This window comes from Diceros bicornis, chromosome 5 (assembly GCF_020826845.1).
Source record: "Diceros bicornis minor isolate mBicDic1 chromosome 5, mDicBic1.mat.cur, whole genome shotgun sequence".
Lineage (NCBI taxonomy): Eukaryota > Metazoa > Chordata > Mammalia > Perissodactyla > Rhinocerotidae > Diceros > Diceros bicornis.
This window is the reverse complement of record NC_080744.1, coordinates 89,799,219-89,822,403: the sequence shown is the minus strand read 5'-3', so window position 1 is coordinate 89,822,403 and position 23,185 is coordinate 89,799,219. Positions and strand designations below refer to the sequence as shown.

Sequence of the window (23,185 nt, the reverse complement as noted above, 5' to 3'; positions counted from 1 at the left end):
AAATGATAATGACATGAGAGACTGGGATGACATTTAAGATGAAGAGAATGAAGAACAACAGAGAGACAGAAAGAGAGACATAGCTGTTCCAAGGATCCAGGAAGGAAGCTGCAGGTGGTCCTACAGTAGCAGAAAAACTGCCCTTCCTTGTAGCAGAAAACTCATTTTGCAATTGAGTATTTTTGACAGCATCCTAATTTCCTCAATTCCTCAATTAGTGGAGGTAATATTTAATGGTTCTTTGGTTTTATTTTCAGATTTAGGAAATTCTAGCTCTAGATTTAAAAAAAAAAAAATATCCTGCTCCCTTACCTTTGAATACTTGTTGGAATGTTTCAATTTTCCTAGCTAAGGCTGAATACAAAATTTAAAATTATACCTCATGTTCTTCCTACAGAAATATGACTACAGGTGAAATTGTAACTGGAGATGTTATGCCAGTCGTAGCTACATGCTAACTGGGACTGTGTCCAGCAACTTGCCACCTCCCAGTGTCAGCAAGTGCATGTTTTTAGTAAGTTCATATTTAGAGCTTTAATGGAGAAGAGCTTTAATGGAGAGCCAAACAAATATCTCTCTAAAGGTTTAGATACTTCTATTGAAAAAGGCACTTAACAACTTGTTCCCCTGGAGAAAAACTTAACCAGAGTCACGATTATCTGAGATTCTGAGAATATTTGTATTTAAGCTCAATTTTGTGCCTAAAACCTGGAATTAGAGGAAGCATCCACTTGAAAAAGATGAAGTGGGAAAGATCACAATTCACCCACTTCCCAAACAAACAGCTTCAGCTAACAGTTAACAATACTTCTTTACAAATGTCTCCTAACAGAAGATGCTAACAGAAATCCAACTATCATTTTTAGATTTCTAAATTTTTTCACACACAATGAAAGAAAAGATCACTAATGACTTCTGAATAATAAAACAAAACTCAGCATTTGAAAAATTTAAAGCAAATCAGCATTTTTTGACTAGAAATGACTTTTCAGCTTATAAATCACTAATTTTTAGCCTCAAAATTTTACCTGACAAAAAATAATGAATGAATTAAAAGACTGAGAGGACCCCTGAGAGCAGTGAGGCCTCCCACTTACTTTAATGAGTGACTACATCAACAACGGAAGGGAAACCACCAGGTGGTCCAGGAAGAGAGGCTTTCAACAAATTTTAAAGAATACATTGAAAATACATTAGGGCTTGTGTGCAAGCGCACACATATTTCTAGTTCTCCCCCATTTTTTTTTTTTTTGGAAAGAAAAAGTACTCCCCAAGGTCCATCAGACAGGCACAACATAGACATTTCTTTGAATTCTCCTAGAGAAAGCTGGGGAGACCCTAATACCAAAGTGATTGAAACACAAATAAGGGCAAAATGGAAAAAAATATCAAAAAAAATTTTTTTTTAAGATAAAAAGTAGAATAGGAAAATACTTCAGATTCAAGAAATTATTTCATATGGAATGGACATGAGCAATTAATAAATACCTATATTTTATCTGTCTGAAGCAAACATGACAGTATTTAAAAACAGACTTTAATCATGGATTAAGCAGAATGAGATGCTTGTTAGTATATGCTCAGAGGCAACATGGTTAGTACATCAAGTTAGCGAACTCTGTACCTTCTCCTATGAATGGGAGGTCTCCTGACAACATCCCCAAGAACTCGCATTGAACTGAAAATGAATGGTGGAAGAGGTCAGTGCCAAGGTGAAACACAATGGATACAAATGCATGAAACATACAGATATCACACTGGGAAGAGATACAATCACCAAAGAGAACAGCACAGGAAGTAAGGGAATGAAAGAATGTGGAATAAGAAAAATATCAGAACCACGAAGGCCTCACATTTTCTGTGGAGGGTTACTTTGCTCCCTCCTCGCTCTATGGAGTTAATCAGATGACAAGGAATGAGGTTTATTAAATTATAAAAGTAAAAGGATCAGGGGGAAAAAAAGGCCATTCAAAACTTTAAAAGGGTTTTCTTTTTTTTTTTTTTTTAAAGATTTTATTTATTTATCACACCCCCCCCCCGAAGCCCCAGTAGATAGTTGTATGTCATAGCTGCACATCCTTCTAGTTGCTGTATGTGGGACGCGGCCTCAGCATGGCCGGAGAGGCGGTGCCTCGGTGCGCGCCTGGGATCCGAACCCGGGCCGCCAGCAGCAGAGCGCGCGCACTTAACCGCTAAGCCACAGGGCCGGCCCTAAAAGGGTTTTCTTAAGAGTTTAAAATTCAGGTTACACTATATGAAGATAACACTATAAGAATTAGTCAAACTAATTAAAGTGATACCTAACTTTCATTCCATTATCTCCAGAGGTATTGGGACAGTGGTGCTAGGTTAATCCTTAATGCTATACTCAAATAGAAGATTCCATATTATATGGGTTGGAAATATAAATAATTTGGGTGGTAGGGTTCTAGTCTTAGTTCAGCCTTAAGATCACCATGTAATCTTGGGCAAAGCATTTAATCTGAGCTTCAATTTCCTCATCTGAGCTACATAATCCATAAAGTCACATCTAGCTCTGAAATCAAAGTCATGGCAAAGGGATCCATATTGGGTTATAAAGAAAAATAGATTATATATAAGAGAACTCTCATTTCTTGATGCTGTTATCATCTGAGACAAGTATGTCCTGTCAAGAAGCTACTCTTACATCAGGAAGAGAACTCTGGCTGTAGGGATCATTCCCCACATCCTTATTTTTTCTATTGGTGTGAATGCTTTAAAAAAAAATAAAAGTGCAGCATGAATAAGGCTGGGAAGAAAAGCTTTTAGAAACTGCTTTTTATAAAATCTAGGATTTCAAATGTTTGTAAAAACTACCCAGCAGATAAAGCAACTGCTTCTTTTTAAGATTAGCATCCTGAACTCCACTACAGAATAATATGGAATCATAGAAAGAGCACTTGACCAGGAGACCAGAAACCTGGATTCTGCTGACCTTGGGTAAGTGATATAAACTATCTGCACCAGTCCCATCTGCAAAAATGGGGATAACACCACCTGCCTCAGGAAGAAGACTGGAAAATTGCCTGAGATAATGTGATATTAAAGGAGTCTGAAATTGGAGTAGCAAACTAGGAAAGTGTAAGGTATTACACTGTGAGCTCCATGAAGGCAGGGCCTTGCTCCTGTTCACCTCTGTGTCTTCAGAACCTAGAAATGCCTGGTATGCAGTGGGTGTTCAATATATGTTGGTTAAATAAAGGAATAAATGAGTGAGTGAATGTGATCAGATTACACGTACTTACAGCTATGAAATTGGAGCCAAAATATTATGAGGACAAGGAATTAAAAAAAAAAAGCAACAATTTCCCCAGATGAGTTGTTTACATCAATTGCTTGTTTTAAAACAGCTGTCAGCCTCCTCCTCTAGCTGCTTTTCCTCATTAAGAAAGTAGCTTTGGAGTAAACGCACTCTTGTGTATACAGTAGGCATCATAGCACTTGTTCTTTAGAGCTAAAACCATCTGCTTGAATTCATCTAGGCAGCCAATGGTCAGAAGCCAAATCCAACTTATCTTCTTGAATAGTCTGCTTCCAAACTGAAGGTTTGAGACTGAGTCACACTTATGAAAGTCCCCAAAGACTGGATGACACATGGAAAAATACCAACCATTTAACAATATTTAATGATTCTTATGCTCTCTTGAGGATAAAATACTGATAATTTAGACTTTATCAAAACTTTCTGCATTAGAAACAGATGGCAATTCCTGTGAAGCACTTTGAAAAACTTAGATGTGTTGAGACTTTAAGATTTCATGTTTATAGTAGTCCCCCCTTATCTGCGGGGGAAACATTCCAAGAACCCCCAGTGGATACCTGAAACCACGCATAGTACCGAACCCTATATATACTAACCTATATATAAGTTTTTTCCTAATTTAATGGGCTAATGAGTGGGTAGCATATATAGTGTGGATACACTGGAAAAAGGGATGATTCACATCCCAGGCAGGATGGAGCAGGACACCATGCGATTTCATCACACTACTTAAAAGCAGGGCGCAATTTAAAACTTATGAATTGTTTATTTCTGAATTTTCCATTCAATATTTTCAGACTGTGGCTGACTGCAGGTAACTGAAACCACGGAAAGCAAAACTGTGGATAAGGGGGGATTACTGTATTCCTTAATTCAAAACTGATATGAAACTATTCCAATATTTTCTAATTTATGAATTTCATTAAAAAATATGGCCTGAATAAATGTCACCATTTATTAAACATCCACTATGTAACAGGTATATTTCACTTGTAATATTTATTATTACAAATACTCTGAAAGGAAGATAGTTTACAGATGAGAAAATTGAAGCTCAGAGGGGTCAAGTCACTTGCCCAAGGTTATCTACATATAAGTTAAAGAGCTGGAGTTTGAACACAGATTTTCCTGATTCCAAAGCCTATTTTCTTTCTTCTATACCATGGTGTCTCCTAAAATCTTTTACCAACAATAACACCAAATCACCAAATCAAAAGCAAGCAGACACTGAGAGACTAAACAAACAGCCTGCCACCTCACCTCCGGTGGTTCATTTCTGCATCGCTGGCTGCATTCTTCCCAGGACCCCAGCTGTGCCTCCGGAAAGGGGACAGAGAGCGCATGGAGCTCCTCAGGACAGAGCAGTTTGCGGGCACTTCGGTGATGCTGTCCATCTCCTCCTCTTCAATTTCACCTGACCCAGCAGGTTCACTCTCACTCTCTCGACCCTCAGCTCCCACCCCATGGCTGTGGAAGCCATCAAGGCATTGCTGATCTCTGGACCTGTTCAAATTTGAAACCTGGGGGAGGGATACATCACTGCCATGAGAAGAGTGTCGATCCAAGGAAGCTGTGTCATCAGTGGAAGAAGTGGATCCAGTGATATCACAAACCAACTGTTCCTCCAACTGTTCCTCCTCCGGCTGTAATGGAGAGAAAATACGTATGGTTGAAAATGTCAGGACCATGCAGACAGCCTCAGTTACTCTCAACAGAGCCAATGACTTCATAGGGGGTCAGATGGGCAAGGTCACCACTGGCTTCAAACCGAGATTTCCGTTTTAAAGCATGATTGCAGTTGGATTCAAACAGTCCCCAGTAAAGGTACAGTCTAGGTCCAGGCTCTTTCTACCCTCTTATGAGAGTTATGTACTTTACTAGACTAGAAGTACATAACTTTTCCTTTCTTACAGAGGAAAAAAAATCTAACTTAGTTCTTTCAGTCAATACCATCAACTGAAATGAAGGGAACCCATATGTCTCTGCGATTTCTGCTATATGAAAACTTTAAATTCATATCATATGAGGTTTAATTTTTCTCACAGGCCTTACCTAAAAACAAGGTAGTCTGCCTGGCTGCAGTGATGATGTGTTGAAGTTAATATTCCAAAAGTAAGCCTGTGATTGTTTTTAGTGGCCTTGTGAAAAATGCAGACTAGCTTATGATCCCATTTGAAGTCTGCCACAAATGCCAAAATTCTGGCTACAAATACCTAAAGGGAAGAAATCTATTCCTTTTTCTCATTTCACTGAGAATTGGCTGAGTGTTATCAAGCCAAATTGTACACAAAATAATCAGTCCTAGCAATGGAATCTCTGATAAAGTGATGATGCTCTTTCCCTGGCCAACCTCTACAGCCTAAGAGGAATTGTGCAGTTTTGATCCCGGCAGCCTGACATTCTCCACTTGCCGAAAGACACCAGAACATATAACTTGATGGGTGAAGGAAAGATGAGTTTCATGGCACCCAAAAGATAAGCAAAAGTGTCTGAAGAATGCATGATCACACTCTCAGCCACAGACGTGGGCACTGTACTGTCTCTCCATTCTTACACGACAGGAAGCAGGAAGAGTGAAAGGCATTGTGATGATTTTCCTTCTTCATAGTATTTTTCTAATTAGCCAATCTACTCAAAGTTTTAATTAAGAGTGAAGAAACATAGTTCTTGGAGAAAGATTTAAAAAATTACGACAATTAATGAGCCCTTTTAGCTTTGGAAGAGAAAACAAGTCCGATATTAGGAAAGCCTCTTCAAAAGTTTAACATAACAGTTTGAAAGCATGCTACCTTCCAAAAGCATTTATAGCTTTTGGGCTGGATTTCACCAGCTTGTGAGATTTTTTTCCCCACTCTGTAGAATCCAGTTTCCTAGGTTAATTGCTCTTTAAATGATACAAAAGGGATGAGACTGAGAGTCTCAGAAGATGTGAGGGGGTCACTGGACAGTTAGGAAACCGAGGTCTAGACTGTCTAATAGGCTCCCCCAAGGTCATCGGCAGTGAGCACCAGAGACAAGATCTGAACCCTGGTTAATTTTCAACTAAAACTGCCCTGTTATGTTACCTTTATCACCTTTAAAAACCCTGTAAGGACAAGATTTCAAGGTCAATATCAGAAAAGTCCTCAGTGTTCCCTTCAGTGGGCCACACTGTCAAATAAAACTATCCTTCACCAGAGACTCTAAAACAGAGTAGGTATTATCTTCAGACAAAATTATTGGCCACTCTTAAATTAATGAGGATTCACTTGGCATCCTCAAGAATTTCTACTCATGGGGCCACTCTCTACAGAGAGGGGAAATGTAAATGTTTATGAATACCAACTTTAGAAGACACTTCCAGGATGTTTTACCTTTCTCACTGTACTGGGTTGAATACTGTCCTCCTCAAATTCACGTCCTTCTCAGAATTCATGACCTTATTTGGAAATTGGATCTTTGCAAATATAATTAGTTAAGATGAGGTCATACTACAGAAGGGTGGTGCCTAAATCCAATAGGAGTGATGTCCTATATTATAAGAGGAGAAGAGACACTCTTCTGTCAGGGGAGAACGTCATGTGAAGATGGAGGCAGAGACTGGAAGGACGCATCTACAACCCTGGGAACGCCAAGCATGGCCAGCAAGCACTAGAAGCTGGGAGAGAGGCAGGGAAGAGATTCTCCAAGATCCTCCAGAAGGAAAGCAGCCCCTTGGATAGATTGATTTTAGGATCTCTTGCCTCCAGAACTGTGAGAGAATAAATTTATGTTGTTTCAAGCCACCAAATTTGTGGTGATTGGTTACAGCAGCCCTAGGAAACTCATACACTCACCCTTAACACATTTGATTTACATGGAGTCAAAACCAGGGTTGTAAAATGATAGTTAAACTGATCCCATGGTACCATTCCTCCAGACAATCAGGAGTAATATCCCAAGTCCCTGAAAGTCACTTAATATACTTATGAAATGCATTATGTATATGTGTATATATATGTATATATCTAGTCTTATAAGCAGATGGCCAAAACATAATTCTCTGCTAAATGCAAGATTTTTTTCCCTTAAGATACAGTATTAGGATGGGGTTAGGGCAGAGAAGTAGAAGAGACTTAGAAAGGTAGAAAGAGTCGAGAAGGGGTGGTTGGGAGTTGTGTACGTATGTGAGAAAGCAAGCATATTGGGAAAACAGACTGACTCTATATCTGAGATTGACACATGAATCCTTCCTCCCTTGAGTTTTCATAATTGGTTTTCCTCCTGCATATGGGAGGATGGGAACACACATGAAAATATTATTTCTACCATCAGCTTCTGTTTTCTTAAGGCTCGTCTAATCTTGAAAATCTGCAATGGTTTTCAGACTAGCAAAAATCCCTGGGAGTCAAAGAGAGAATGCTTGCAAAGAATGGGCCCTCTAAGCAACACAAAGGTGTGAGTGTGGCTGCTTTACAAGCACCAGCCTTAAACGGACAGCTGTGATTTCAGGGGCAGGGGCTGAGCAGATGGAGTGACCCAAAGGTACTGTTTTGCTTAATTTCAAGTCAAATAAACCAGAGAGATTGAAAATACAAATAATTATATAACTAAAAATTAATGAAAAAGTCAAATTAAATGATGATACTGTCTATATACAGCTTGATAAACTATTATTATTACTTAAATATATGTGCAATATAACTATTATATAAATTTGAGTAATAATTATTTACTGGATACTGACTACATGTGAGGCTCTGAACTAAGTGATTTACATGTATTCTTTCTTTTAATTCTCACAACTATTTGACTTAGTAGGTATTCTTATTCCCATTTTACAGATGAGAAAGCTAAGGCTCAAAGAGGTTACATAATAAACTCAAGATTCTAATTTAACGGGTCTGGGGTAAGGGTCAGGCTTTTTGTTTTTTCCTTCTTCTTCTAGCTCTTTAGGTGATTCTAGGTATAGGTAGGATTTAATCCTATTGCTATGAACTACAGAGCTGTTTTTAAAGTGTTTGAAGTAAAACTGAGATGGATCGGGGCTGGCCCGATGGCATAGCAGTTAAGTTCGTGCGCTCTACTTCCGCGGCCCGGGGTTCACAGGTTCGGATCCTGGGTGCGGACCTACGCACCGCTTATCAAGCCATGCTGTGGCGGTGTCCCATAAAGTAGAGGAAGATAGGCATAGATGTTAGCCCAGGGCCAATCTTCCTCAGCAAAAAAGAGGATTGGCAACAGATGTTAGCTGAGGGCTAATCTTCCTCAAAAAAAAAAATAAATAAATAAATAAACACTGAGATGGATCCTAGTCCTAAATGTAAAAGCTAAAACTATAAATCTTCTTAAAAAAACATCATGTCTGGGAGCAAACAAATCAATAGCAGGATAAGACACAGGTAGCAATAACCATAAAAAATTGATAAATTACACTTCATCAAAATTAAAAAATTTCAGACACCATTATGAAGGTGAATAGGCTTTAGAATGGGAGAAAGTATTTGCAAAGGATAAATATAACAAAGGATTGGTGCCCAGGATATATATATACAACTCCTACTTCTCAACAACAAAAAGACAATCTATTTTTTTTATACGGGCAAAAGATTTGAACACACACTCCATAAAGGAAGATGTACAAGTGGACAATAAACACATGAAAATGTGTTTAACATCATCATTAGTCGTCAAGGAAATACAAATCAAAACCATAATGAGATATCATGACATGTACACCAGAAATGCTAAAATTAAAACAAAACAATTATACATGTTGGTAAGTACGCAGAACAACTAGAATTCTCATACGTCACTGGTGAGAAAGTAAAATGGTACAACCACTTTGGAAAACGTCTGGCAATTTCTTATAAAACTAAACCCACACCTACCATATCACTCCTAGATATTTACCCAAGAGAAGTGATAATATTTCTATTCCATTTATATTAAGTTTTGAAACAGGGAAAATTAACCGGTGGTGGAAAAAAAAAATTAGAACAGTCCTTGTCTCTGGGAGGTTGGAGAGGAGATAGGCTGGGAACAAGCACGAGGAAACTTCCCGAAGTGATGATAATAGTCTATGTATCCTCATGGGGGTTTGGGTTACAAAGATGAATGAATGCATTTATCAAAAGTCACTGAGGTACAGCCACTACAGAAAACAGTATGGAGGTTTCTCAAAAAATTAAAAGTAGAACTACCATATATGATTCAGCAATCCCACTTCTGGGAATATATCCAAAGGAGATAAAAATCACTATCTTGAAGAGATATCTGCACTTTCATGTTCATAGCAGCATTATTTGCAGTAGCCAAGATACGGAAACATTCTAAGTATCCATTGACAGATGAATGGATAAAGAAAATACTATTCAGCCTTTTTAAAAAAGAAGGAAATCATGAATGGACCTTGAGGGCATCATGCTGAGTGCAATAAGCCAGACACAGAAAGACAAATACTGCATGATCTCACCTATATGTGGAATCTAAAAATGCCAAACTCAGTAACAGAGTAGAATGGTGGTTACCAGGGGCTGGAGGGGTGGAGAAAATGAGAAGATGTTAGTCAACGGGAACAAACTTTCAGTTATGAGATGAATAAGTTCTGGAGAACTATAGTACAGCATGGTGCCTACAGTTAATAATAACGTACTTTGGATACTTGAAATTTGCTAAGAGAGTAGATCTCAAGCGTTCTCACCACACACACAAAAGAGGTGACTAAGTGAGGTGACAGATCTGTTAATTAGCTTGATTATGGTAATCACTGCACAATGTATATGTATATCAAAACATCATGTTGTACACTTTAAATATATATAATTTTTGTCAATTATACATCAATAAAGCTGGGGAGGAAATCACTGAATGGCACCCTTGAGATTGTGCATTTCATTCTATGTAAATTTTACAAGAAATAAAACACCAGGGCCGGCCCCGTGGCTTGGCGGTTGGGTGCGAGCGCTCCGCTGCTGGCGGCCCTGGGTTCGGATCCCGGGCGCGCAGGCGCTGCTTCGCCTGCCATGCTCAGGCCGAGTCCCACATACAGCAGCTGGAGGGATGTGCAGCTATGACATACAACTATCTACTGGGGCTTTAAGGGAAAAAAATAAAATCTTTAAAAAAAAAAAAAAAAAAAAGAAATAAAACACCAAAATCCTATAGATAAACACCGAATTCTAAGTGTTTAGGGGTAAAGTGTATTGATATCTATAACTTATTTTGAAATGCATAAAAGAAATTAGATGGACTGGTGCGTGGATAGAAGGACAGAGAGAAACACAGTTATGTAACAAAGCAAATATAATAAAAAACTGATTGTAGAATCTAGGTAGTGAGTGTTCACTGAACATTTCTGCCAACTTTTCTGCATATTTCAGAATTCTCTTAATAAAATGCTGGGAAAAAATGCCTGATTGGCTTTCTTGACCAGAGCTATACTATGATATATATGTATAGACAGAGGTATAAACATCACACACACTTACATACATAGAAATATAAAAACAGTTACCCACTTTGTATCTTATTACTACATCTGAAGGAATCATGCTTAATACTGACAAAATACTTTAATTTTCATTCATGTATTCATCAAATATTTATATCTATTATATTATATACAAGGCGTTGTGCTACGTGCCTTGGAAAATAATAGCTCACGTTTTAGGCACCTAATGTATGCCAATTCCTTAATCCATTTATGCACAATATTTTATCTAAGAATCTTAAATATCTGATAGCAAGCATTATCCTTGTTTCACAGTTCTGAAATTATAATAATTTCAATACTTGTGCATAAGCAATTATAGTTTTTCTAATTTGGATTCTATAAATATATTTACTTTTATCCCTAACAGGTTAAAAAATAAAAGGTAATTTGTGGCCTGGTGATCAAGTACTTGCGAGGCAACTACAGCATGTGAAAGAGAGGATATTCCCTTAAGGTTCAGCATCTTAGGGGAGTTCCTTTGTTTTTTCTAAATCAATTGTGGATTTGCTTTATAACTCAGAGAAAAAACAAGGTGTAAGGGCTTTGATTTTTCTCTCTTTGGGAAAAGAGGCAGCAACTCAGTATTTTCTATGGACTTCAGTTATACTTTTGGATAACATGGTGGCCTAGATCATGTATTTTCCAATTGCACTTGCCCTCTTAGCTAGCACCAAAAAGAATCTTAGGATTTCTTCTCATTTAAACACAAAATCTAAATTTTATGCTTTTGATCTAAAAAAGAAAGACCTCAGGAACCAGCAAATATTCCTAAGAATAAGCATGAAGCTCACAACACTCAACAAAGAGTCCTATTTACCAGGAGGCATACTGAATGGAAATGTAAAGCTACTGTGAAAAGTTCATGACAAACATTGCAGGCTGTTAAAGAGACCTCTGTAAGGCCAGAGTCACATGAATGGCTGCAGGAAGTGACCTAACGCACCACTCACAGCTCACAGAAGAGGATGTTGCAATGTCTTGCCTACAGATTATGTTTTTAGAGAAGGGAGGAGAGAAGGGTTAGTCTCGGGAGATAGCCTGGGCTAGTCTATGTTCCGCAGCACACACTGTGTGGAAGATCACTGAGGAAGGCTTTTAAAGAAGTCGCTGATGGCCTGTCTGCCACAGCCATGCTTCTGTATAAATCACTGGCTGTTAAAGTGTCTGCAGACTGAGAACAAAATAACAAAATGAAGAGATTTTTGAGTCAGGCCTAGCTACAAATCTCAGTTTGGTTACTAACCAGCTGAGTAATTTTGAGTAATCTTCTTTACCAATCTGAGTCTCTATTTCCTCAGGAGTATAATGAGAAGAAAACCATCCACTTTGCAGGGTTGCTGGGAGCATGACATGAGATCACAAATGTAAAAAATCCAGTTCAGTGCCTCGTGTATAATAAGCACTTTGTAAATATTAGTCTGTCTCTCTCCTTTCCTTATCATATGTAAACCCTTGGTTTTATTAACGCTAGAGAAAATATTTATTGCAAAACCTCTCCTGGTCACAGACAGCTTTGGTAGAGTGGACATGCTAAGAGGAAGAGCTCTCTTGATCGCGTCCCAGGCCATGAGACATTCTCCTGTGTGCATCAAGAGGCAGAGGTACACCCACCATTTCTGGTTTCCCTGAGGCACTCCAGTATGAAATGTAGGTAAAAGTTAATTTAGGGAGTATGCTTCAACTTTTAAAAACTGTATCTGTCTAGTCATCCTGAAAAAAACTGCCAATTCTAGCACTGGCCATTTGTCTGAACCCTCTCTTTAGTACTTCTGGCAGTCTGAATAAGAAGGCAAAATACAGGAAATTCTAACTCTCCTTAGCTAGGAAAACCACTCAATTAGTGACCAGAAATAACTATGATTCTGCAGAGATAGTGACATCCAGGGACAAGCTGTCATGCGCCCAGAAGGTGGCAAGCAAGTAATAAAGACGTTCTTAATGAAGATTTTTCAATTTTTAAAAAAACCTTTTCTTATGAAAATTTTCAAACATACATAAATGTTTAAGAAATCACATGTCTCCATGACCCAGTTTCAGTAATTATCACTGATCCAATTTTTTTTTTTTTTTTTTTGGTGAGGAAGATCAGCCCTGAGCTAACATCCATGCTAATCCTCCTCTTTTTGCTGAGGAAGACCGGCTCTGAGCTAACATCTATTGCCAATCCTCCTCCTTTTTTCTCCCCAAAGCCCCAGTAGATAGTTCTATGTCATAGCTGCACATCCTTCTAGTTGCTGTACGTGGCACGTGGCCTCAGCAAGGCCAGAAAAACGATGCGTCGGTGTGTGCCCGGGATCTGAACCTGGGCCACCAGTGGCGGAGCACACGCACTTAACTGCTAAGCCACGGGGCCGGCCCCTCACTGATCCAATTTTAAGGCTGGAGCTTAGAATGTGATCTAATCTATTTATCTCAGACAAAAGCAATATATTTTTAGAGACTTGTACCTTCAGAATGGTATTCCCTGGGGGAGGAGGATACTTTAGAAGTCCTTACAATGAAAACCTCAACATTATAGTGGAAATTACCCAAATTCTATTTGTTTAAAAATCATATTGGTTTCCCTCTTCTTAAAGAACTTCAGAGAAGGACAGATCTTCCCAGTGTGTGGATTTTTACTTTACAGAACCCCCTGAGTCAACCGCCTACAAGTAACGATAGGAATCCTGAAGTTCCATGAACCTTTCCACGGACTCGGAAGATAATGAGCAGAAGGACAAGGAACAAGGTGCAAAAGGGTTAACGAAGGCACATTAGAGCCGCTGGACAGAAATGAAAAGAAAGTGCTTGAGATACATTCACAGAGGCTTAAATACGTCCCAGACCAGAATCCCAGAGAGGTAAGCCTCCATTCTCCCACCATAAGCTTTAAACAGCATCATCACACTGTCTTGGAGAACTAATCACCACTAACACGACTGCGCCCGCCACTCCTCCAAAGTCATCACAACACTTCATAAAGGCATCTTAACGGCTGCCATCATGTTTCTGCCCCTTTACCCTCTTGCTGTTAAGACAACCATGTGTAGCATATAACTGAGAACTATCTGCCGATCCTGCTGTGGGAAAGCCCTCTATTCTTCTCAGGAGACAAAGTAGAACTGGCTGCAATCCTTCTTAGGATACAAACATAAGCAAAAAAAGCAAACTGCCCCCATCCCCCACCCCCTAAGAGAGCCTCAAATTACATGAAAACACGAGGTGATTCACATGGATGGGCTTGGCTTTTCACAGGGGAGAAAGTTCGGGTTCCTTATTAGAGATCTAGAAAGTTCCAATTAAGCAGGCTAGATGAGGAGGGGTGACATCACCAAGCTCAGCAGCGAGCTTCAGTCCTCAACACATTAATCAGAAATGACTCTATGGTTAGTTTACAAACATGACATCATACAGTCTGAGCTGCGGTCCCTTCCTGCCCACTGAAAAGTATTCACTGTCATCTGATTTAATCCACACTAAAGAAACCTCCATTTCTTTAGGCTTCAATGTGAGCTTCAAAACCTGCATGAGACCAGCCATGATTCTATAGAAAATAAAGTGGCCAATGCCTTTTCTAAGCCCCCAGCAACCTGGAGCTTCCTTCAGGGAACATTTATACTTCTCTAAGATCAAATAAGAGCTGGAAAGAAGGCCCGTGAGGCTAGCAGGATCACAACAGACTAGTGGCAGTCACATACTGAGGCAAACAGTACCTTGGAGAAGATGCTGCTGTCCACTTCTTCACCGGGTGAGCGAAAGAGGTCAGAATCACTCCCAGACTGTCTTTTAAGGACACCTTGTTTTGAGGCACACTCTCTGCCCAGCCCAACATCCAGGAAGTTCTCACATTCTGGAAAAAAAATTTATTCAACCAATACTTAAAAAAAAAAAAAAATTCAGTTTCTTTTCATTCCAGCAATCAGCCTTTTAAATCACCAACTAACCTCCCTTCCCCACTCCCTGCTAATAGTAAGAAGCTGTAAAGGACACAGTCAAATTAGTGCCTTTCAACTCCGGTGCTCCAATTCTAGGTTGATACAGTTATTACAGGACAATCATGAGTTTGCCATGTAAACCAGAGGTACAAAAGATAAAATGATGATTTAAAGCCATAATTGCACCTAAATTCCACCATTTAGGTATTTAAATGGTAATCTTTTTCTCCTGGTAGTTAGAGAATTTTTTTCTTTTGCTACCAAAATCGGAAGTCCTTTATGAGGAAACAATGTGATAGGGTTTGCAGATAATTTCTGTTTTGAGATTTAAGTTCTTTCTGGAAACTTGTTACTTTATCAAAATACTGAGACAAAAGACAAAGGGGGAGCATAGCTAATAAACATATCAGTGTTATTAAACTTACGGGCTCTAATGAGTAATAACAGAAATATAATTATTTAACTTCTCCTACCTTAAACAGATCTGTCATTGGGGGAATAATGCACTGAAGAAGAAAAATGTATTATCTAGAATCTGTTTTCAGTTCAATAACTAGGATAGGGACTCTGATGAACCAGATGGAAGGGGCCTTGACAGAAATATTACATTGGTACATCAAAGAATTCTAAACACTTAGTATACTAAAATTAGCAAGGTGTTTAGCAAGGTGTTTAATCTGTTCTCTCCTATTAACTTTGTAAACAAAAGGACATGTGACCTGGTAGCAACGGAGTTAAAAACATTTGCACCTGGTAAAACCAAGAACTCAAAGAAAGTCGATTAGTAGGTAGATATCAACCTCCTTTAAGAAGTTCTGAAGGTAAGAGTGAAGCATCTCCATTCTCGTCAGCATTTTTGTGTGTGACTGGACAGACATGTAAGTATGCTTATGAAATCTGCAGGTGATACTAAGCGATGAGGGACAGAGCAGATAACCTGGCTACCTAGCAGTTCATGAGGACTCTACCTGGAGCTTTTCATTGAAAGCAAATTCAAGAGGAGCTGATAATACAAAGTGATGGCAAAACAAACAAAAAAAAACGACTAATAGTTCTAGGCTCTATTAATAGACAGTGTACCCAAATCCAAAATGGGGACAGTCCTGCCACTACATGCCAGCTAGACTGCACCCACCGGGACTGTGTTTGTTCCTAGACAATATTTAAACTAAAACCCCAATAAACAAAAATGCATGCGTGATAAAGAGGTCACAAGAGTGGAAATACTTGAGATACACGCAGCTTACAGAGGAGCTTGAAGAAAGTGTGTCCAAGGACAGCTGACGATTTGCTCTGTGCTGTCTCAGAGGGGAGGCTGCAGAGCTGCACCATAACCAGGCTTCTGGGTAATGGGACAGCAGCCTCATAAAGTAATGAGCGTCACCTCACCAGACAGGGTGAAGCAAACGCTGGATGACAGTGTCAAGAGGTTTCAGAAGAGATGTCTACACAGAAGGGGAAGTGGAGACTGAACTAGATAACCCCCAAAGTCGCTTTTAATTCTTAAAGTCTACGCCAGGACAATAATTGTGTGTGTGGATGTGTGTGTTGGGAGCAAATAAGAAGAGGAAGTTGCTCTTATCTAAATTAACTAGTAACTGATCATTAATAAATTATTTGCTCTGGATTAGCCAGGAATCTCAGACGAAGGGTCAAAAAGGCATGGTACTGGTACGTACAGGTCATGAATTGCTTGTCAATAACACGACCTTTTCTATTAGTTAGGCATTTGAGTAGGTACTGGGGAATGTCCAAACAAAAAGAGATGTTTGGTGGTTGGGGGGTGGGGTGGGGTGGGGGAGTAGTTTACAATCTTGTAGCAGAAATGAAGATATTAAGAGACAATTTCAACACAGAAGTACACAAAGGATGCCACAGGAAGAGAGGCAGGGCCCACAGATTAATATGAAAATGTTTCAGTTAAAGAAAAAAAAAAAAGAACTTAGTCCATTTCATTCTTGGTCCAAACTATTTATGAGTGAAACAGTATGAGTCCAAACTATTTCTCAAATTAGTTCAATGGGACTAGCCCTGCCTTTAAAAGACTGGAAATCATGGGTATTCCGGAGGGTTTCTTTCACATTTCAGAGAGTATGTACTAACTTAGGTGGAGTTGGTGGGTATGATCTTTCTACTTCTTCCCCTTTCCCCACTTGAAAAAATCAAAAACTGTATTCTGTGGCTGAGGGGAAAATCGGGGGGCTAGCCAAGAAAAGAAAGGGCTGTCACAGCAACTATGCTCAGCTGCTCGCTGTCCAGCTGGCAGTCTAACAGACCACGTCCAAACTCCAGACTGGAAAACAAACCAGCTCGAGACATTCTAATGGAAAATTCACAGGGCAGATCCAGATTCAGCCCTGGTAGGAACACCTCACCCAGAAAATAAATCCAAGCCAGCACTACAAGGGACCACAAACCAAGTTTGGGAAAAAGAGTCTGCTGTGTGATACAATGTCGATTGTCCAGTTGAGGAGGAAGGAAGAATAAAAACAAGGAAACAGGGAGACAAAAGGACCTTAGGCCATTATGAAACCCCCACAAATGGGGGAGGGGGCCTAAAGGCAAAGTTAATTACACTCTACATCACACGTGTTGGTAAGTTTTCAAAATGAATGAAATCTTTCCTTTCTTCCTATAGGCCCCCTTCCGAATGAATAAAGTGGAGCAGCATAGGAAGGCATAAACGAGAACAATGAGCGCTGGTTTCAGGGTTAGACTGATGTGGCTTAAATCTAGGTCTGACTATTCATCAGCAGAAAGATCCCAGGCATGAAGTAATTTAACCCCTCTAAGTCTACATCTCAATACCAGTGAAATGGGATGATTAGTACCTCCCTAAACTAGTGTCAGTGACAGTTAGAAATACTTTATACATATAGTAACCAGAACTCTGTGCCTCAGCACACGGCAGGCGTTCGAGATAAACACGAAGTTTACAGCTTCATTAACCCATGATGTGTGATGCCATAAGCACCTTACGGTAAGGATGTTACCTTGAGGTGGGCCAGTGCCATTTTATGACTCACATATAAATTTGTCTATAACTTTTGGGTCCTGAGCCATTAGTGCTTTAAAAGCTAGCAAAATTTGTACTTTTTAAGGCTCTATCTAGTCATCTGCATTTAAAATTACATATATGCAAACAAATTATAGTTGAGGAAGGATAGGAACATACCAACAGCACGCACTAGGCTTTGCTGAACCATGCTAATCATAATGCTATCTCGTATTTATCCAGAATTGAGGAATATACAAAGTGATTTTAAAAGACACTATCTTATTTGGTTTAACACGATTGCTGCCTTGAGCTGTTTTTATCAAGTCAAAGAAAGAAACCAGCAAGACTGTAAGTACCTAGAATTCACAAAAAACTATGCCTAAAATCAAAATCTCAGGTCTGCACTCAGGTCAGTGCAGAAGCATAATCCAGACCACGGATTTTGTTAAATTAAGGTTTAAAAATAATCACTCTAGGGGGCTGGCCCCGTGGTGTAGTGTGGCACGCTCTGCTTCAGCAGCCTGGGTTCACAGTTAGGATCTCGGGTGCAGCCCTACATCACTCGTCAGCCATGCTGTGGCAGCAACCCACATATGAAATGGAGGAAGACTGGCACAGATGTTAGCTCAGGGCTAATCTTCCTCAAGCAAAAAAAAAGAGGAGGATTGGCAACAGATGTTAGCTCAGGGCAAATCTTCCTCAATAACAACAAAAAAGAATCACTCTAAAAAGACCAAAGTGATCATGCCTGGGGTTGGAGTGTGGAAGGGGTGTCAACAAAATTCAAGATTATGTGCTGAGGAAAACGCTCAGGGGCTCAAAATTCATTTCTTTAAATGAGTAAATTAAACCACAGCGTGTGGAGAAACTTCCTGTAAACATTCAAATTGTGAGGCAACCTCATTTAACCTTTACACAGCAGACAGTTTCACTGCTTGGATGGTTGAGAGTAATTACACTTTTAGAAAAAATTTCAAACAGTTTAAGGAACCAAAACATAGCAGGTAGTATACTTTTAAATAGAAGATTCTAGGGGGCTGGATGTGGGAAGTGTCAGCTAAATTTGTGAAGAGGGTCAATCTTACAATATGCGGAGACCCTAAACAAAACCATAGCATAAGGATATCCTTTAGTCACTTTCTGTATGTGAGACAAAAATAGAGAAAAACACTTCAGATTTGTTTCCAACACTTCCTTGGAGTAAAGTCAGTTGAGAATCAGTAGAAAACCTCTCTGGAGATAAAGGATTTGAACAGTTTGTCTTTAAATTGAATATGACTGCAGGTCATCCACCGCTAAATTGTTTCTAAAAGGAACAGTAAATGAGGACCCACTGATTTTAGTTTAAAGCAGGTCAGTAAAAACTGGGAAGGTGAGCAGAGGTTTTGTCGGGTGAAGTAGACTCAGGAGCCCAGAATGCAAATTACCAGTGTCCACAGAGCAGCTGCAAGAACAGGCACAGGGACTTACAGTTACTCACCATGTCAGACAACACCCCCCACTGAGGAAAGCTAGCGATGCTTTAGAGATGGAAGATAGCAGAGCCCACAGACATGAGGGAACATCCCTTACGTCACAGTGAATTAGTGGCTAAACCTAGGTAAAAAGTTGGGACTCCTAACTAACCACAAGCCATGTGCTGTGTCATAAACAAGCAAGGTCTTAAGAGCATTTTACCCTCATCTGTTGTTACCAATACCTCATGGGTGCTTAAGGAAAGACTCAATGGCTGACAATGCTTTCAAAGTTTACGGTTCTCAATCTTGGCGACACAGTAGAGTAACTGAAGGAGCTTTTAAAGATTCTGATGCCCAGGCCACACCCCAGCCCAATTAAATCAGAATCTCTGGAGGTAGGACCCCAGCATCGGGGTATTTTTAAAGCTCCCCAGATAATTTCAACGTGCAGCTTAATTGAGAGCCACACGTTTGGGGCTGGCCTGGTGGCGCAGCAGTTAAATGCACATCCTCTGCTTCCGTGGCCCGGGGTTCACAGGTTCAGATCCCGGGTGGGCACTGACACATCGCTTGTTAAGCCATGCTGTGGCAGCACCCATATAAAGCAGAGCAAGATGGGCACGAATGTTAGCCCAGGGCCAACCTTCCTCAGTAAAAAAAAAAAAAAAAAAAGAAAGAGGAGGATTGGCATCAGATGTTAGCTCAGGGCTAGTCCTCCACACAAAAAAAAAGAGAGCCACAGGTTTACTCTTTAATAATATATATTTATAGTTTTACCAGATTAAGAAACCTTTATCATATGTATATGTACAACACATATGCCTTCACAGATGAATTAATAGATCATAAAGCCACGTGTGAAGACTTACTACTAAAATGAAATTTAGGTAATTACATTATATGTGCTCATTTTCAATTGTGAGACGAAATGCCTACAAACCCAAATCACATATACCCCTTCCTCTGACACACTGCACAATCTGCTAAGGAAGGACAGATTTCCAAATCAAAAGATCTGTTAATAGAGTGGGACTGTGGCTCTAGAAAATGGTCATTTTGGATGCAGTTATTCAAGCTAATTGGAATTTGGGAAATCTCTGCATACCTGGGCTCTGTGTGGGAGCCAAAAGAGATGTTGCATCAGGGCATGGCTCTATTGTACACCAGCTTTCTCGGTTTATCTGAAGGAAAAGAAAAACAGATTGAGTTTCAGACAGTGCAGTAATATGGGATGATTTTATTGCAGCTGCAAGTATATCTACTGTACCAACACTCCTATCTTTTTCTATAATACTTTATTGCAAAGCAGGTAAATTATATCAAGAAAAAAACCCTTTTCACAATACAATCAAGGCAATCTATACTTAATTAAGGCTCTAAAGAGACTGTCAATAAAAGTTAGGCATATAAAAGCAACAGAAAAAGATACATAAAGAGGAAGACCATGGTGCAGGCCAAGGGTGAAATAAAAAAAAAAGAAGTTAACAGATGAAATGGATAAAATATTAAAATACATGTTTGATGTCTTGGTTTGTAAGTTTTAAAAAAACACAAAAATTTTCCTATTTATTCAAGAATTACTATACGTTGGGTATCAGGTTAAGAATTCTATGCATATTATCTCGTTTAATTCCTACAATAGCTACAACAAGTTTGTACTATCTCTATCCAAAGAATAATTAGGCTCAGAGGGGTTGCTGAGGTAATGTCAGGGCTGGCAATGCAATACAAGTCCATGTGATTCCAAAGGATATTAAGAAGCAAATACACCTTCCTAAAATAAATTCTTTTAAAAAAATTTAGCTTTTACAACTCCCAACCATCTTGACATTATAACCCTCTACATTCATTAAATTTAAAATAATCTAATTTTTAAAATTACCATTAGAGATTTCAACAGTCCTCTCTCAGTAACTGATAAAACAAGTGGACACAAAATCAGATAGGATACAGAAAACTTGAAAAACATTATCAACGAACTTGATCTACCCAACACATACAGAGAGCACTTCTCTCAACAACAGCAGAGTACACCTTCTTTCCAAGTGCTCATGGAACGTCTACCAAGACAGACCATGTTCTGTGGCATAAAACAAGTCTCAAATTTGAGGATTAAAATCATACTAAGTATGCTCTTTGACCACAACAGTATCAAATTAGAAACCAAAACCAAAAAGATATCTGGAAAAACCCCAAATATTTAAAAATTAAGAAAAAACAAAACTTCTAAAAAAATTCATGAATCAAAGAAGAAATCTTAAGGAAGCATTAGATATTAGTTAAATATTAGAAAATATTTTGAACTGAATAAAAACACCAGATATAAAAATTTGTGCGATACAGCTAAAACAGTCCTTAGAGCAAATTTTATAACATTAAGTGCCTATATTAGAAAAGAAAGGTCTCAAATCAATGTTCTAGGCATCCACCTTAGAGAGAAATTAACCCAAAGCAAATACGATAAAGAAATCAAAGAGCAGAAATCAATGAAATAAAAAATAGAAAAACAATAAAATCAATAATACCAAAAACTGGTTCCTTGAAAAGATCAATATCATCAATAAAACTCTAGCTAGACTGATTAAGAACAAAAGTTACAAATTACCAGTATCAGGAATTAAAGAGGGACATAATTATAGATCCTATAGACTGAAAGTATAACAAAGGAATATTATGAACAATTTTACTGCAATAAATTCAACAAGTTAGATGAAATGGAAACATTTCATGAAAGACACAAACTACCAAAATTCACTCAAGAAGACACAGATAATATGAATAGCCTTATTCTATCAAAGACATTGAATTCATAGTTTAAAATCTTCCTATAAGGAAAATCCCAAGCCCAGTGGCTTGGTGAATGCCACCAAACACTTAAGGAAGAAATAATACCAATTCTATACAAACTCTTATAGAAAACTGAAGAGGAGGGAACGATATACAATTCATTTTATGAGTCCACAATTACCTTGACACCAAAACTAGACAAAGGCATTACTATAAATCAATATCCCTCAGGAACACAGATGCAAAAATCCTGAACAAAATTTTAGGAAACTGAATCCAGCAATACAAAAAAAAGATAAACTTATCATTACCAAATTCATACCAGGAATGCAAAGTTGGTTTAACACTTGAAAAAATTACTTTATTAACAGACTAAAAACCGCCACAAACTAATAATTATCAACAGATGCAGAAAATAATTTGGCAAAATTCAACATCTATTCGTGATAAAACTCATAGAACACTGGGAACATAAAGGAAATTCCTCAATTGATATAGGGCACCTATATTTAAAAAAACCCTACAGTTAACATCATATTTAATGGTTAAAGACTAAGTGTTTTCACTATGAGATCAAAAACAAGGCAAGAATGTCCACTCTCATCACTTTTATTCAACATTGTATAGGAGGTTATAGCTAATGCAGTAAAGCAGAAAAAGAAATAAAATGCATAGATTTGAAAGGAAGAAGTAAAACTCTCTTTATTCATAGATGGCATGACTGTCTATGTAGAAAATCCTAAAAAATCTACAAAAATGCTACCAGAATAAATGAGTTTAGCAAAGCTGCAGGATATGAATTCAACATACAAAAAAATCAATACTAGTTCCACGTATTAGCAACAATTAAAAATTAAAATTAAAAACAAAAGTAATACCATTTATAATAGCATCAAGAAATATAAAATAATTAGGCATACATTTAAGAAAATATGAGCAAGACTTGTACTCTAAAAACTATAAAACAATGCTGAGAAGAATTAAAGCAGGCTTAAATAAAGCGAGACATCATGCTCATAGATCAGAAAACTCAATACTGTTAAGTTATTAATTCTCCTCAATTGATCACTACTTGATTTCAAGACTTATAATAAAAGCTACACTAATCAAGTCACTGTGGTACTGGTATAAAGACAGACACACAGACCAACAGAATGAGAGAATCCACAAACAGACCTTCACAGATATGGCCTATTGATTTTTGATAAAGATGCCAAGGTATTTCAATGAGGAAAATAACGGTCTTTTGAACAAATGATGCTGCAATAACTGGATGTCCATACACAAACAAAC

At 38.5% G+C, this 23,185-nt stretch overlaps 1 protein-coding gene across 6 annotated transcripts in view; it reads right to left on the bottom strand.

The window, feature by feature from the left end:
- Positions 1 to 23,185, bottom strand: part of AKAP13 (A-kinase anchoring protein 13) — a 341,772-nt gene that overhangs the window by 74,122 nt on the left and 244,465 nt on the right. For 4 of the 6 annotated variants that reach the window (XM_058542397.1, XM_058542391.1, XM_058542392.1 and 1 more), the window contains exons 9-12: positions 20,211 to 20,286; positions 14,429 to 14,565; positions 4,544 to 4,926; positions 1,625 to 1,678 (exon numbers count right to left, since the gene is read on the bottom strand). In XM_058542397.1, the coding sequence (XP_058398380.1) occupies positions 1,625 to 1,678; positions 4,544 to 4,926; positions 14,429 to 14,565; positions 20,211 to 20,286 (650 nt within the window). The remainder of the gene's footprint in view (positions 1 to 1,624; positions 1,679 to 4,543; positions 4,927 to 14,428; positions 14,566 to 20,210; positions 20,287 to 23,185) is intronic. The other 2 variants (XM_058542394.1, XM_058542396.1) reach the window with 1 other exon arrangement.